General features: G+C 38.7%; 2 protein-coding genes across 5 annotated transcripts in view; one reads left to right on the forward strand and one right to left on the reverse strand.

Annotated features, from left to right (window-relative positions):
* LOC307145437 (PDZ domain-containing protein 4) overlaps positions 1-12,519 on the forward strand; it is a 37,912-nt gene extending 25,393 nt beyond the window's left edge. For all 3 annotated transcript variants that reach the window (XM_079848574.1, XM_079848575.1, XM_079848576.1), the window contains exons 2-7: positions 445-710; positions 1,630-1,720; positions 1,844-1,942; positions 4,763-4,825; positions 5,829-5,930; positions 9,501-12,519. In XM_079848574.1, the coding sequence (XP_079704700.1) occupies positions 445-710; positions 1,630-1,720; positions 1,844-1,942; positions 4,763-4,825; positions 5,829-5,930; positions 9,501-11,345 (2,466 nt within the window). In that variant the 3' untranslated portion in view covers positions 11,346-12,519. The remainder of the gene's footprint in view (positions 1-444; positions 711-1,629; positions 1,721-1,843; positions 1,943-4,762; positions 4,826-5,828; positions 5,931-9,500) is intronic.
* The window catches only part of LOC307145432 (ankyrin repeat and SAM domain-containing protein 1A), a gene marked incomplete at its 3' end in the record, with an annotated part of 130,209 nt that continues 125,192 nt past the window's right edge, over positions 7,616-12,632 (reverse strand). Inside the window, exon 27 of one of the 2 annotated variants that reach the window (XM_079848553.1) lies at positions 7,616-7,704. In XM_079848553.1, coding sequence (XP_079704679.1) covers positions 7,672-7,704 — 33 coding nt within the window. Of the gene's footprint in view, positions 7,705-8,431; positions 8,514-12,632 lie in introns of those variants that run through there. The other variant, XM_079848555.1, reaches the window with a different exon arrangement.

Here is a 12,632-nt window from a genome sequence, read left to right on the forward strand (position 1 = left end):
CACATGCTTTTTGTGATTACTGTACTTTATCAGTGTTTCCTGCTCCAAAAAGTGGGTTAACTAAAACTATTAAAAAAATTTTTTTTTAGTACTTTAAATCTTAACTAAACATAAATACTAAACAGAAAAACTTGTATTACTACAATTACTAAAACTGAACCCTAAAAACCCTAAAAAGCTAATTGCTAAAAAAACGAAAATATAAAACTAATCGTGCTGCTGAACACTGAACAGGTGTTGCTGATGTGTAAATGTGTGTCATTTTTTAAACTTTTTTTTCAGCTTATAGTTTCAAAAGATTTGTTTGTGGACTTGAGTTAACGTAAAAGTACTGTATGTTTTCAAGATGAAAAAATATCAAGGAAAAATGGACGACTCGACCCCTTTATCATATCTAATGAGTTAAAGTGTTAATGTTCTCAGCATGGATGTGTCTGAACGCAGGTGAACAGTAAAGCCCTGTCCCGGCTGTCTCAGGACCAGAGTCTGCAGGCGCTGCGCTGTAAGCGGAACACGAGGAGGAGAGCCGGTGCTCCTGGAGCCGCTGGCGGGACGGTGCTCGTGACGGACTGTGTGGACAGCGGGACGCAGACAGACATCAGCTTCCAGCACATGGTGACATTAGGCCGAGCTGTCCATCACAACAGACCCGCGTCTCCTCCTTCCCCTCCACTGCCACCCATGCCGGAGCCGTACCTCTTCAGACAGCTGTAAGATGGCCTCCAGAACACACACTGTTTCAAAATCAATGCTTTTATGATGATGTACGTACAGTAGGAACATCATTTAATGTGCAGTATTACCCTTCACAAGTGTGCTGTAGGTTATACTTGGACTGTATTTATTTGATCAAAAATTCAGTATAAACAGTAATATTGTGAAATATTATTACAATTTAAAATAGCCGTGAGTATATTTTAAAGTGTAATTTATTCCTGTGATCAAAACTGAATTTTCAGCATCATTACTCCAGTCTTCAGTGTCACATGATCCTTCAGAAATCACTCTAATATGATGATTTGATGCTCAAGAAATATTTGTTATTGTCGATGTTGAAAACAGCTACTTCATATTTTTGTGGAAACTGATAAAAAAATTAGGATTTATCTTAAATATATATATTTTTTAGCTATTTAATGCATGTTTTAAAAAAATGATATATTACTAACCCCAAACTTTTGAACGGCAGTGTATGTTATACTATTATTTTACCTTACAGAAAATAAATATTTGACATCAGATGCTTTCACATGAAAAGTATATGGACAGGCTATTTTGTTAGGGATGTTCTTACAATATATTCATTCTAAAGTTTAAAACTAACACTTAATTTTACACTGTCCTTGTTACACATGTTGTAGTTGCTGTAGTGATAACAGTACATTCTGCATAACCCTAAACCAAACCCTGATTATATAGTAATGTAGTAAATATTACTCAGTACATAAATGGACACCTTAAAATAAAATGTAACCAAAATATTTATTATACTGAGTGAATTGGAAGTTTATAAAAGACTAAATAATATATATGCATTAAATAACAGTTGCACTTACACTGGCTTTTTGTGACTGCTTTTCTATGCGTCACTCTAGTGGTTAATTGTAGATATTTTATTTTTCTCCTCAGCTCTCCTATGGATCATGTGTATTATGACCCAACGGACTACTTTGACATTAGTCAACATGAGGTGGACAGACAAGATGACCTGGAGTATGAGGTCAACATAGTCTCTTTAAATTTCCTCTACTACAAAATAAGCTTATTTTAGCCAGAAACACTGGCAGAAGAGGAGCATCTTATCTCTGTTTGTTTAGCTCTCTCTCTATCTGTTTTCCTTCAGGAGGTGGAATTGTATAAATCTTGTCAGCAAGATAAACTGGGTTTAACGGTGTGTTATCGCACTGATGATGAAGAGGATCTGGGCATCTACGTGGGAGAGGTGAGAAATGGGGAATAATGGGAATCTGCTGACCGATGAATTATGAATGAAGCCTCAGGGAGGATTGTGAACCTACGCCCTTCTGCTTCAGCATTAGATAAATCATTATTTTAAATAAAATGCCATATTAATTCCAGAACACCATTTCATCTCTCAAGAATTAGTGCATGTGCACAAGATAATCCTACTTAAACAGGACAATTACAATGCAATTACACCTTGTTACTTAACACAGAGGCTTTCAATTTTGCAAACTGTATATTATTAATTCTTTATATCATGGTCTGGCTGAATACTCGATTTTGATTGGCTGAAAGGTGTGCAATAAAACCGTTTAATGCACAGGTTGTTCCAAGTCAGTTTAATCACAGCTCTATATCAATGCACTGTTTCTCTCAATGTCTCTCTCTCTCTTGATAATAAATTCAAATAAATGCTATAATTCATTCATTGAAATAAATGTAATCTTACGCACTTCTTTATCTCTGTCAGATTCAAAGCGGGCAGAATGCTAGATCTAATAACCATCATTTTTATGCTTTCAGGTCAAATATTGCACTGCAAACATCAATAAGTTGTCAATGCTGGCAAATGACCATGGTATAATCGTGATAATCTACTGCTAGAAGTGCATTCAATGATTTTAGTGCACGATGTGGTGGCAAAGAACCTGACGCGAAGCCTAATGAAATGTTACATTTGAAGCATGCAATTTTGTATTTAGTTTAATTTGCAAAGGCAAAGGCAAGCCATTTGTAGGGTATTTCAACATAGGGTAATTTGAGCATCCCAACCAGCCCAATGGCTTAAGTTTTGAGGCGGGCATCTTGACCGGCCAAGGGTAGCGGGAGTGTTTAGGAAACTTGTTTGGAAACGGTCACTATTTTTGTACATTCTCTCTGTTGAAGATAAAGCTGTAGAAATTACACGTCACATTACAGCATATGTTTAGATTGCAGAAATGACCCTTTTCAAGCAAATTTTGAAAGAAAATGTTTAATATCAAATGCGCCACAGATGCTGTCGATGATCACATCCATTTTTTTAACCAATTCTGTTTGTGAAAAATGTGTACAGTAATGCATTTACAGTAAAAATGTACATGGATATTGTGTAGCATCAGAATCAGGGCCGGATTATCCATAGACGGGATTGGGCGATACCAGCCAATAGGGGGGCACCCAGCCGGATTATCCAATGGGCATTATGGGGCCCAAGCGAGTGGAAGAAAAAAAATCCTTATTTTTTTACGTTTCCGATAACGGAGCGTATATTTGCACTAAGTGCCTGTCTTTTTGGCAAAAAGACGCCCGCCACTAAATATCTACAGTGGCATAGGTCGTAGGACGTGAGGTGCTTGAAAGTAGATTTTGACACGTTCGACCCGCCTTTTGCCGAACTCGCTCTTCTCCCTTTTCCCAACACAAAATGTATAGCCTAACATAAAAGTCTCTAGCGTTATATTTTGCCAACGAACTAAAATCGAAACCGTGATATGGCTTTGTGCCTTTATAAAACAGCACAAGACTTTAATTAAGTATCCTGTATAGGCATTCTGTTTGTGCTGCGTGATTTAAAGAAAAGTGCGCACTTTGTGCTCACGTGATCAGCATGGTGATCTGGTGTTTTCTCCACAATAAAAGCTCAAGGGTTTATTTCTTGCAAGTGAAGAAATTAGGACAAAAGTATTGTAATTTTCCTATACTATAGTGTAATGTAAAATATAGCCTACTTTTGAAATATTCATTTTCATTTATACAATAGGCCTACATTTATGGATTTTATGTCATAGGAATAATTATATAAATCATCATTATATTATTATAATAATTGTTTGGCATCCCAAAACACCAGTGATAATGTAATGCAGACTGAGACTCTATATCATAACTAAAAAGATGTTTGAGCCCTCTTTAATATCCAGGTACAAGTCATTGCTTTTTATTTGTTCAGTGTGCACAGTTCATGGGTTGAAGCTCTTCATTTTGAGCTCTCAAAGTGCACCAGATTAATGCATTTAACCTTAAAATGTACAAAAATTTCTTGCGGGGGATTTCTTTCCTTGGACAAACTACATTTGGCCTGCCTAAGGGGGGGGCCTACAAGACATTGTGCCCAGGGGCCTCTGAATTCTTAATCCGGCCCTGATCAGAATAAATGAAAAAATGTTAAAATGCAGTGAATATATAAAAAAAGAAAAAGAGCACACTCACATACCCAATTAAAAGAATTCACTCCTCGTTAAAAAAGTGTTTTTGTGTATAATGTAAAAAGTGTAAAGTGACACATTTCAGAGAAATAATATAAAAACAAAAACTTAGAAGAACCTGCAAACGTGTGCACCCCCTTTTATAATTGGGTATGTGAGTGTGTTCAGAATGAACTAATCATCAAGCTCATGTAAAAACAGTACACACAGACCTGTCTTAAGCTAAAGTGACTCTGATCAACATTGTTTTCTGATATATCCAGTCTCCCAAATGTGTCACTTTGATTTTCAGTGGCATTGCATAGGTTGTAGTTTTCACATTAAATGTGCAAAAGTTCTGATGTGATTTATCTTTGTTTCATTTTTTACATCACAAAACCCGCTATTTTAACAGGGGTGTGTAGAATTTTAATATCCACTGTATCATTTTTTTTTTTGTTTTGACTGTTTGGAAGCACTTGCCCCCACAGCATATCCAAGGGATATATATTTACATTATGTAAATGTTTGTTTTAAACGATTATTTGAGTTATATATTTATACAGCAGAAGTAGTATTCTTGTATGCAGCAACCATCCCGTCGCCGGCACTGATTTTGTATCATATTACAGGTCAACCCTAATAGCATTGCTGCCAAGGATGGCCGAATCCGCGAGGGAGACCGAATACTGCAGGTAACCGAAGCCAAACTGTGTTATTATCCGTCTGAAAACAGATTAACGACACACTGTTCACAAGTGGTCCAATAATGATCAACTTCCTTGATATCAACCAATTAAATTTTAGAGTATGGTTTAAGGTTGGTGGCTTAAAAATAGGGATGCACGATATATCGGCCACCATGTCAGTATCGGATGATATGTTCATTTTTAATGTTATCATTATCGGCCCGATAAGAAAATTTTGCTGATATATTAAAGCCGATAAATGTATAATTTCCTTCAGGTGAGACACTTCAGATGTGCACTGTTCACCATGATGGTTTTGAATTGCTTGAAATATGATTTGAATCACTTAAAAAATGGAAAATACTGTACAGTAAAGTGCAACATTTGCAGCGCAAGTCCGTCATATACTGTAGGCTACATAAAATTATAAGAAGAACATCATTATAATTGTGTTTGGGACATGGGTTTTAATGATGAGACTTTTGTTTTTGTAATCAGGCTCTCAAAAATTATGGAAAATTTGGATTTAGATTTATCGGCCAATATATCGGTCATCGGCTTTCAATCAAAGAATTATCGGTATCGGCCAAAATGTTCGTACTGGTGCATCCCTACTTAAAATCATTCTTTTTAATAACTAGCTACGAGATGTTGATCCTACTTGGCAAAATCATGTTGTTGTATTTTCTGCTTATCCATAACCATTACAGATTCCATAAGAAGTTTATCGTTGTTTTTAAAATAAGAGGAATCATACATTTTACATCTGCCCTGAAGAACATATCTGACATAACATATATTTACTTTTATTCCACAGGACAAAATAATCAATGTTCAAAAGATTATATACTGGTTCTTAATAAAACTCCTCCTGCATCAGCTTCTTTAGGGCAAAATAAACAAAACAATAATAATAATACAAAATACAGATGATGCAAGGGTTATGTAAACTCATGAGCACAACAATCACCTGTGATGTGACATGTTGTTGATGTGTCTTTGTGTTCAGATAAACGGGGTGGATGTCCAGAACCGAGAGGAAGCAGTGGCCATCCTGACCAGAGAGGACAGCACCAACATCTCTCTGCTACTGGCACGACCAGACATCGAGGTGAGACTCTCTCGGCTTTATGAACAGCAGTCAGATATCATCGCTTGATTCAATTAAGTTAATCGCTTTCATACAGAATTTTCTTATTGAAGCGGGAGAAGTGCAAATGAAAACCATGTTGTCTATTTATTATCTTTTGAATTGTTTTGCAGCATTCAGTCTCTATCTCACCAGTCACCACATTCACATCTCGAGCACAAACTCATAACTCCAGTAAATATAATTTCTTATGCTGTGAGTCTGTAGATTCAGTAGCAGCACAGGGCGAATGTTTGGTGAACGTTCACGTATTACTGAAGCTATTGATGACAACTAATTTGATATTCAGACATTACTTGAAGTGTATTATGGTCTGCTTATTCAAGCAGTAACAGACAAATGTGTTATAGTGTACAGGTGAACACATGGCTTCGTTCTGTTCTCCATTTACAAATGAAAGCAGACAGAAAAGGGCAGAGAAGGACAAAAAACCCAGACGAGGAAATAAATGGAAGAGAGAGAACAAAACACAAGGAGAGATGAGGACACATGGTTTGGCAGTCTTTTGTTCTACTCAAGGTCACACTTTAGAGAAAGACTTAGGACATCCCATAATACACATCCTCCAATAGTGAGTCACAATATCCATTTTATTTCCTTGAACATTTCCAATGCAGTCTGAGACATCGGCTTTGTTCAGAATGAAAGAGTAGCTACTAACTGAACACTAGTATACACTACATACTGACTAGTCTTTCTTTTTAGTATGTGGAAAAGTTGGGAAGGTTAAGTGAATGACATCCAATTATCATTTTTGAAACTGTTATTTTACAATTTTGTATAAAATATCTTAATATTGGCAGTGTGATCAAATAACAAAACAAAATTAGTTTCATTCATCGCACTGAAATTGAAGGTCAGCTTCAATGTGCGAGAATCAAAATCAACAGACTAAGTTAAAATAAGGACACAAATTATAATGTCTCAATATCTTCTCTGTGTGTGTGTCTCTTCACTGATTGGTCCCAAACCTCATGGTCTGTCAGCATGCTTTAACAACCAGATTTATCATCTTTAGCCCTTGTGGAAGCCATAGCAACAGTCCGTATCTCACTGGTAAATATTTAAATAAAACATAATGCAAACCCCCAAGGAATCACCCAGTTCATGAATACAAATAGACCAAAACAGCATTTGAAGTCTGAGGCATGTTTATGAAGTTAATTTACCATGATACTATTTGACACAAAAGCTGTACAAGAGAACAAGGTAATAAAGATCACAAAAAATGCATCTTATTTGCATATAATAATCATGATAAACTGAGGATGCTGATTTTGAACCCAGAAAGATATTCATTTGTGTTTAATATAACATACAAGTTTATAGCCAATGAAGATAAAAAAAAAGAAGCTTTATACACCATTGGTCTGAATAAAACCCATTTGGGTCCAGTTCTGAAATAAAACGCCATCTTTAATTGAATTTCAGTATTTTTCTCTACAAATCTGTCAGCTGTATCCATAGGGTTTGGCACAAAGTAAAAATCTAATTGAGATTCTTTAAAAACAGTTTGTGGAAAATCATTAAACCAAGAGATGAGAATAAGAACAAATGAACAGTGAATGGTCAATTGGGAAATAGTTACTGTAGTACAGTTTTAGTATTTGGGGTCAGTAGTACACAAGTGTGTGTGTGAGTATGGAAGGTCCAGATGGTGTGTGTGAGCCCTTGGGCCAGTATATTCCCCAGCACAGGTGGCTCATTTGAGAAACCTCTCACATTTAAAGGCCTCCTACAACAGATGGGAAAAGACCCCACAATCAGTTCCAGCATCCAAAATTGGACTTACATTGGCAAACACTGCCCTCTGCTGTTCAGACAGGGGTGTTTTAATGTGTTTGCTGCTGTTGACCAATCAGAACGTGTTTTAAGCAAGTTTCTCTGCATACAGTGCCTACTGCACTTTTAGAAGAAAAGGTTCTATATAGAACCCTCAAGGGTCCTGTTAGGCGCTTCATATATATAGTCCAGTCATTTTATGAAAAAAGGTTGAACAAATTGCAACAGAAGCAAACTCAACTGATTTTGTATCCTCAATATGTCCTGAGTAAGGGGGGAAAAAAACCCCCGAAGAATCCCATTAGGGGAAAGTTTCGAAAAATACCCAAATATACGCCTATTCATACGCCTAATTCTTTTTCTCACATGAATAGGGTAAAAATTTTAACCTTTAGATATCACCATGAAAATTACTGAGTTGATTACTTACATCAAGACAAACGAAAAATGTATTGCAAGTGTTTTGAAATTGTTTGTTAACATGGACAAACGGTGCATAATCTAATTACTTATGTGCTAATTTGCATAAATACCACAACAGATCTAAACATTGGGTCTAGCCAGGTGAAAATGTCTTGTTCAATCTTGTTGACAAATAACAGTAAAATACTTGATGTTAAGGTCTGAATGGAACCCATTACGGCTACCATGAGCATTAATACATAGAGGCAGGAAGAAGTACTTTAAACCAGCCTTTATTAATTATTATTGCAGAGATGGGGTTTGGGGCTGGGTCCGTGGGACTGTTTCTGTGGGACGAGTCTGAGGGAAGAACAGGAGACAATGGTAAGGAGAATGCAGAAGACAAAAGGTAGGTAAAATAAAAAGTAAATCCCCAGAAACAGTCCCACGGACTCAGCCCCAAATCCCATCTCTGCAATAATAATGAATAAAGACTGGTTTCTAAAGTACTTCTTCCTGCCTCTATGTATTAATGCTCATGGTAGCCTAAATGGGTTCCATTCAGACCTTAACATGAAGTATTTTACTGTTATATGTCAACAAGATTCAAGAAAAAGAATGAATAGGCGTATGAATAGGCTATATTTGGGTCTTTTTCAAAACTTTCCCCTAATGGGATTCTTCTGGGCTTTTCCCCCCCCCCCTACTCAGGACATATTGAGGATACAAAATCAGTTGAGTTTGCTTCTGTTGCAATTTGTTCAAGGTTGACGCCCATTTTGGCTTAAAATGACTGGACTAATAGGCCAATTCACACCGCGCAGACAAACGCAAAAAAAAAAACGAAGTTTGTTGGGTTTTGTCGGATCAGTGTGTCGCCGTCTGTTGGTGTTGCTCAGGGTTTATTTTCACTCAAATGAACGTGTCAATCAGTGTTTGTCGGTGTCTGTTGGGTCAATGTGAACATGACCGTTATTTTTAATAAAATTCTAAACCCAACAGCTAACTTTTTTGGTGTTAATTGGCATTTTTCTGTGCAGTGTGAATTGGCCTTATAGAACATTTTAAGGGTATCATCATGTGATCATTTTATGAATTAAACAGCTCGTAAACATGCTTTATCACTAGATTTTTTTTAAATAACCTGTTAAAAATTTAATTATTATTCAATCACTTAAGACACTTCTCCTTATATAGAACCTTTTGCCATAAAATTGAGTCAAGAACCCTAGGGTTCTATATAGAGACCCATTGAACCTAAGAGTGCAGCATGACTTATAAAGTATTTTGCTAATTAGATTTTTTTTTCTTCTTGCTTTCTATCTTCAACAATCCAAATCTTGGAAGAATGAGGCTGATGATCTGGATTTGGAGTTGAGTGTGGGCCTGGATCTAGAGGACTTGGAAAACGCCTCTAACTTACCCAGCCCGCAACACCAGAGGAAAGCGAGCTCCTTGCTGAGTGACATCAGTGGGATCAGAGGTGGCCGCCCCAACTTGTGGCACACTGCCCTCAATAACAGCCAGGAGCTGGACAGCGGGGTGGGTCGCACAGATGAAAGCACGCGCTGTGAAGAGTCCTCCGAGCTGGCGGATGATCCCACCAGTGCATGCACCACCAATGCCACCAACACACCCGGCAGTTTGCGCAAGTTTCGCGCCGCTCAGCACGGATGGGAGTTTCACTACAGCAACGACTCGCTGCTAGGGCCGGATGGGGTGGGAGTGGCAGATCACGGGGTGCCTGAAACACTGGGCTCAGGGACCAGCAGAGTGCTCATGCCAGGTTTAACCGAAGAGGAATATGAACGTTACCGAGAGCTACTGGAGATCCGGTGCCTTTACGAGAAGAATGGAAACGCACTTCTTCTTTTGGACGGGAGGAACCATGGCGCCAGTATTGACATGAATTGTAACGAGAGCCTGATGCAGCACGAGATTTCCCTTCTAGATGAGGAAATACGCCACCTGGAGTTCAAGTGGCGCAATGTTTTGCGGGCTCAAAAGATGAATCAGTTGCGCCAACGCTGCCTGAAGGTCTGGCCAGCTGACGAAGAGGACGATGAAGAAAAAGGAGCAAAGGCGAGGTGTGGAGGTGCAGAGGCCATCCACCATGAACTGTCAGATATCAACGAGATCCCAGAAAGGGAACGCTCTGACAAGGAGAGCACAAGCGCCTATAATACGGGTGGGGAAAGTTGCAGAAGCACACCTCTGGCAAGCGAACGATACCCCTCGCCCTCCGCGGCGGGAGATTCCAGTGCCTCTGCAACCATGCGACCTCGGACGCCCCGTCACAGGACGAGCACAAGCCGGGAGAAGAATCCAAACACGCCGCCTTCATCAGATGCCAAGAAAAAGAGTGAAGAACTCGGGGACAACAGAGACTCTAATCCAGCAACAAGGCTTCGGTCAGTCTCTCGTAATGGCGGCAGCAGTAGGAAGGGATTGGATGGAGCACGAAGGGGCTCCCATGCTAATGGGACTCTCACTCCCGGGATAGTGAAAGGGGGAAGGAGTGCAGAAAACAGTCCGTACCTGTCCCGACGCCACTGCAGTACCACGCTGCCTCAACGCTACCAGAGTTGCATGCAGTTGAGGGACATTGACAGTGCAGAAGTTCGGGACACCCCTGAACAGGTTCCTGCTCACTCCAGCACAATAACTTGTGCAAACAGAGAATCCACCGCCACTTCTTTGATTATACCACCAACGCTGCCTCCATCTTCACCTCGCATGGAGTGGAAGGTAAAGATCCGCAGCGACGGCTCACGCTACGTGGCGAAGCGTCCGGTAAGAGACCGTTTGCTAAAGGCTCGCGCCATGAAGATTCGGGAGGAGCGCAGCGGGATGACCACGGACGACGATGCGGTTAGTGAAATGAAGATGGGACGCTATTGGAGCAAGGAGGAACGCAAACAGCAGCTTCTGAGAGCTCGGGAGCAACGGCGCCGCCGCGAGTTCATGATGCAGAGCCGACTGGACTTCTTGCGAGAGAAAGAGAAGGAGCAAGACTCTGGACCGCAGGGACAGGCTTCCATACTCGAGCTCAGCCAGAAAAAGAGTATGAAGAAACGCAGCCGACGCATCCTGGACAACTGGATCACCATTCAGGAGCTCCTGGCTCATGGGACCCGTTCAGTAGATGGGAAGAAAGTGTACAACCCTTTGCTCTCCGTGACCACTGTTTGATAATTGGAGTGCAGTGAGATCTTTTAACAAGGAGGGTATTTGGATTACAAAGTTTACCAATGATTTGCGGCTGTTTGATAGAGATGCCTAGCAGTTTAATTGAGAAACAATAAAATGTACAAAGAAAAGTACAAGACAGAAAGGCAAAATGTCAAATGAATGTACATGGGACCAGCACGCATAAGTTGTTTTTATGCTTGAAATTTAATTTGCATTCAGACTGTTACAATGCAGCGGCGGTCTCGAGCATTTCCAAACCAGATCAATACATTCATTTCTTTTCACACTTTTCAATCGAAGAACGTTTAATAATAAGAGAAAGAGAGAGCAACCAAAATTAATTTAAGTTCAATTCAGGGCCTGTTGCATAATCACCTTAGAGTAGTATTACAAGTCAGTCATGTTATGACTTTTTTTTTTTCTTTCTAAGACTAGTACTAACTATTTTAAAAATCAGTTTCATAAAAAATAATTTTTTAAACAAAAAGACCGCCAATCCTTTGGCTAAGTTCAAGCTGGTTAGAAAAGTTTTTAAGACTTAAGTCATATGTGTTTATGAAACTGGCCCCAGATCTCATGAAATTACCAAGTTAACCTGGTGATTGGTTATGAATTTGCTGCTGCCGTTTAAGCACAATATGTGTGGTTTTCGTCACTGGCAAAATTATGAAAATAGCAAAAGCACAGCAAAAAAAGAATGAGCCATTACTTGTTGCCAATTAGTTGATTTCACAATTTTAGAAGCACATGAATCATTTAACAAAACAACAGACAACAAAAATACAAAAAGCAAAAAAGTTTCAGCACACAAATATTGGCACAGCGGTAATGTCAATTGTCATACATCCAAAGAGAAAATATCTGATTGTTTATTTTTGTGGTACATTTGTCAACCCTCAAGGAAACAAATCTGACATTATAATCTCTCTTAAAACTGTTTTGTTGTCAGCTTGTAAAATCACATTTGAAACAGTTTTTCTGATATTGTAAAATTTTTGCATGTTGTTGTCTGGGAAATATTTAAATTGTTGTGTGAAACTGTCGAGTGAAATTGTTGCTGTGTCTTTCTGTAATACAGATCATTAATATACTGTGTCCAAATGTTCATTTAACACCTTGCAGGTCTAAAATGGGGGAATTTCTGTCCCTAAATGTTTTTGAATAAAACTTTTGCAACTTGAAGATCTTTGATTTTCACCTGTTATTTGCACAAAAAAACTTCAAACCAGAAACAAAGTTAATATTTGTGCTAAATAAAATGAGCTGAATATGCTTTTTGATCTCAAA

Source organism: Squalius cephalus, assembly GCF_949319135.1.
Source record: "Squalius cephalus genome assembly, chromosome: 18".
In the NCBI taxonomy this organism is placed as follows: Eukaryota; Metazoa; Chordata; class Actinopteri; order Cypriniformes; family Leuciscidae; genus Squalius; species Squalius cephalus.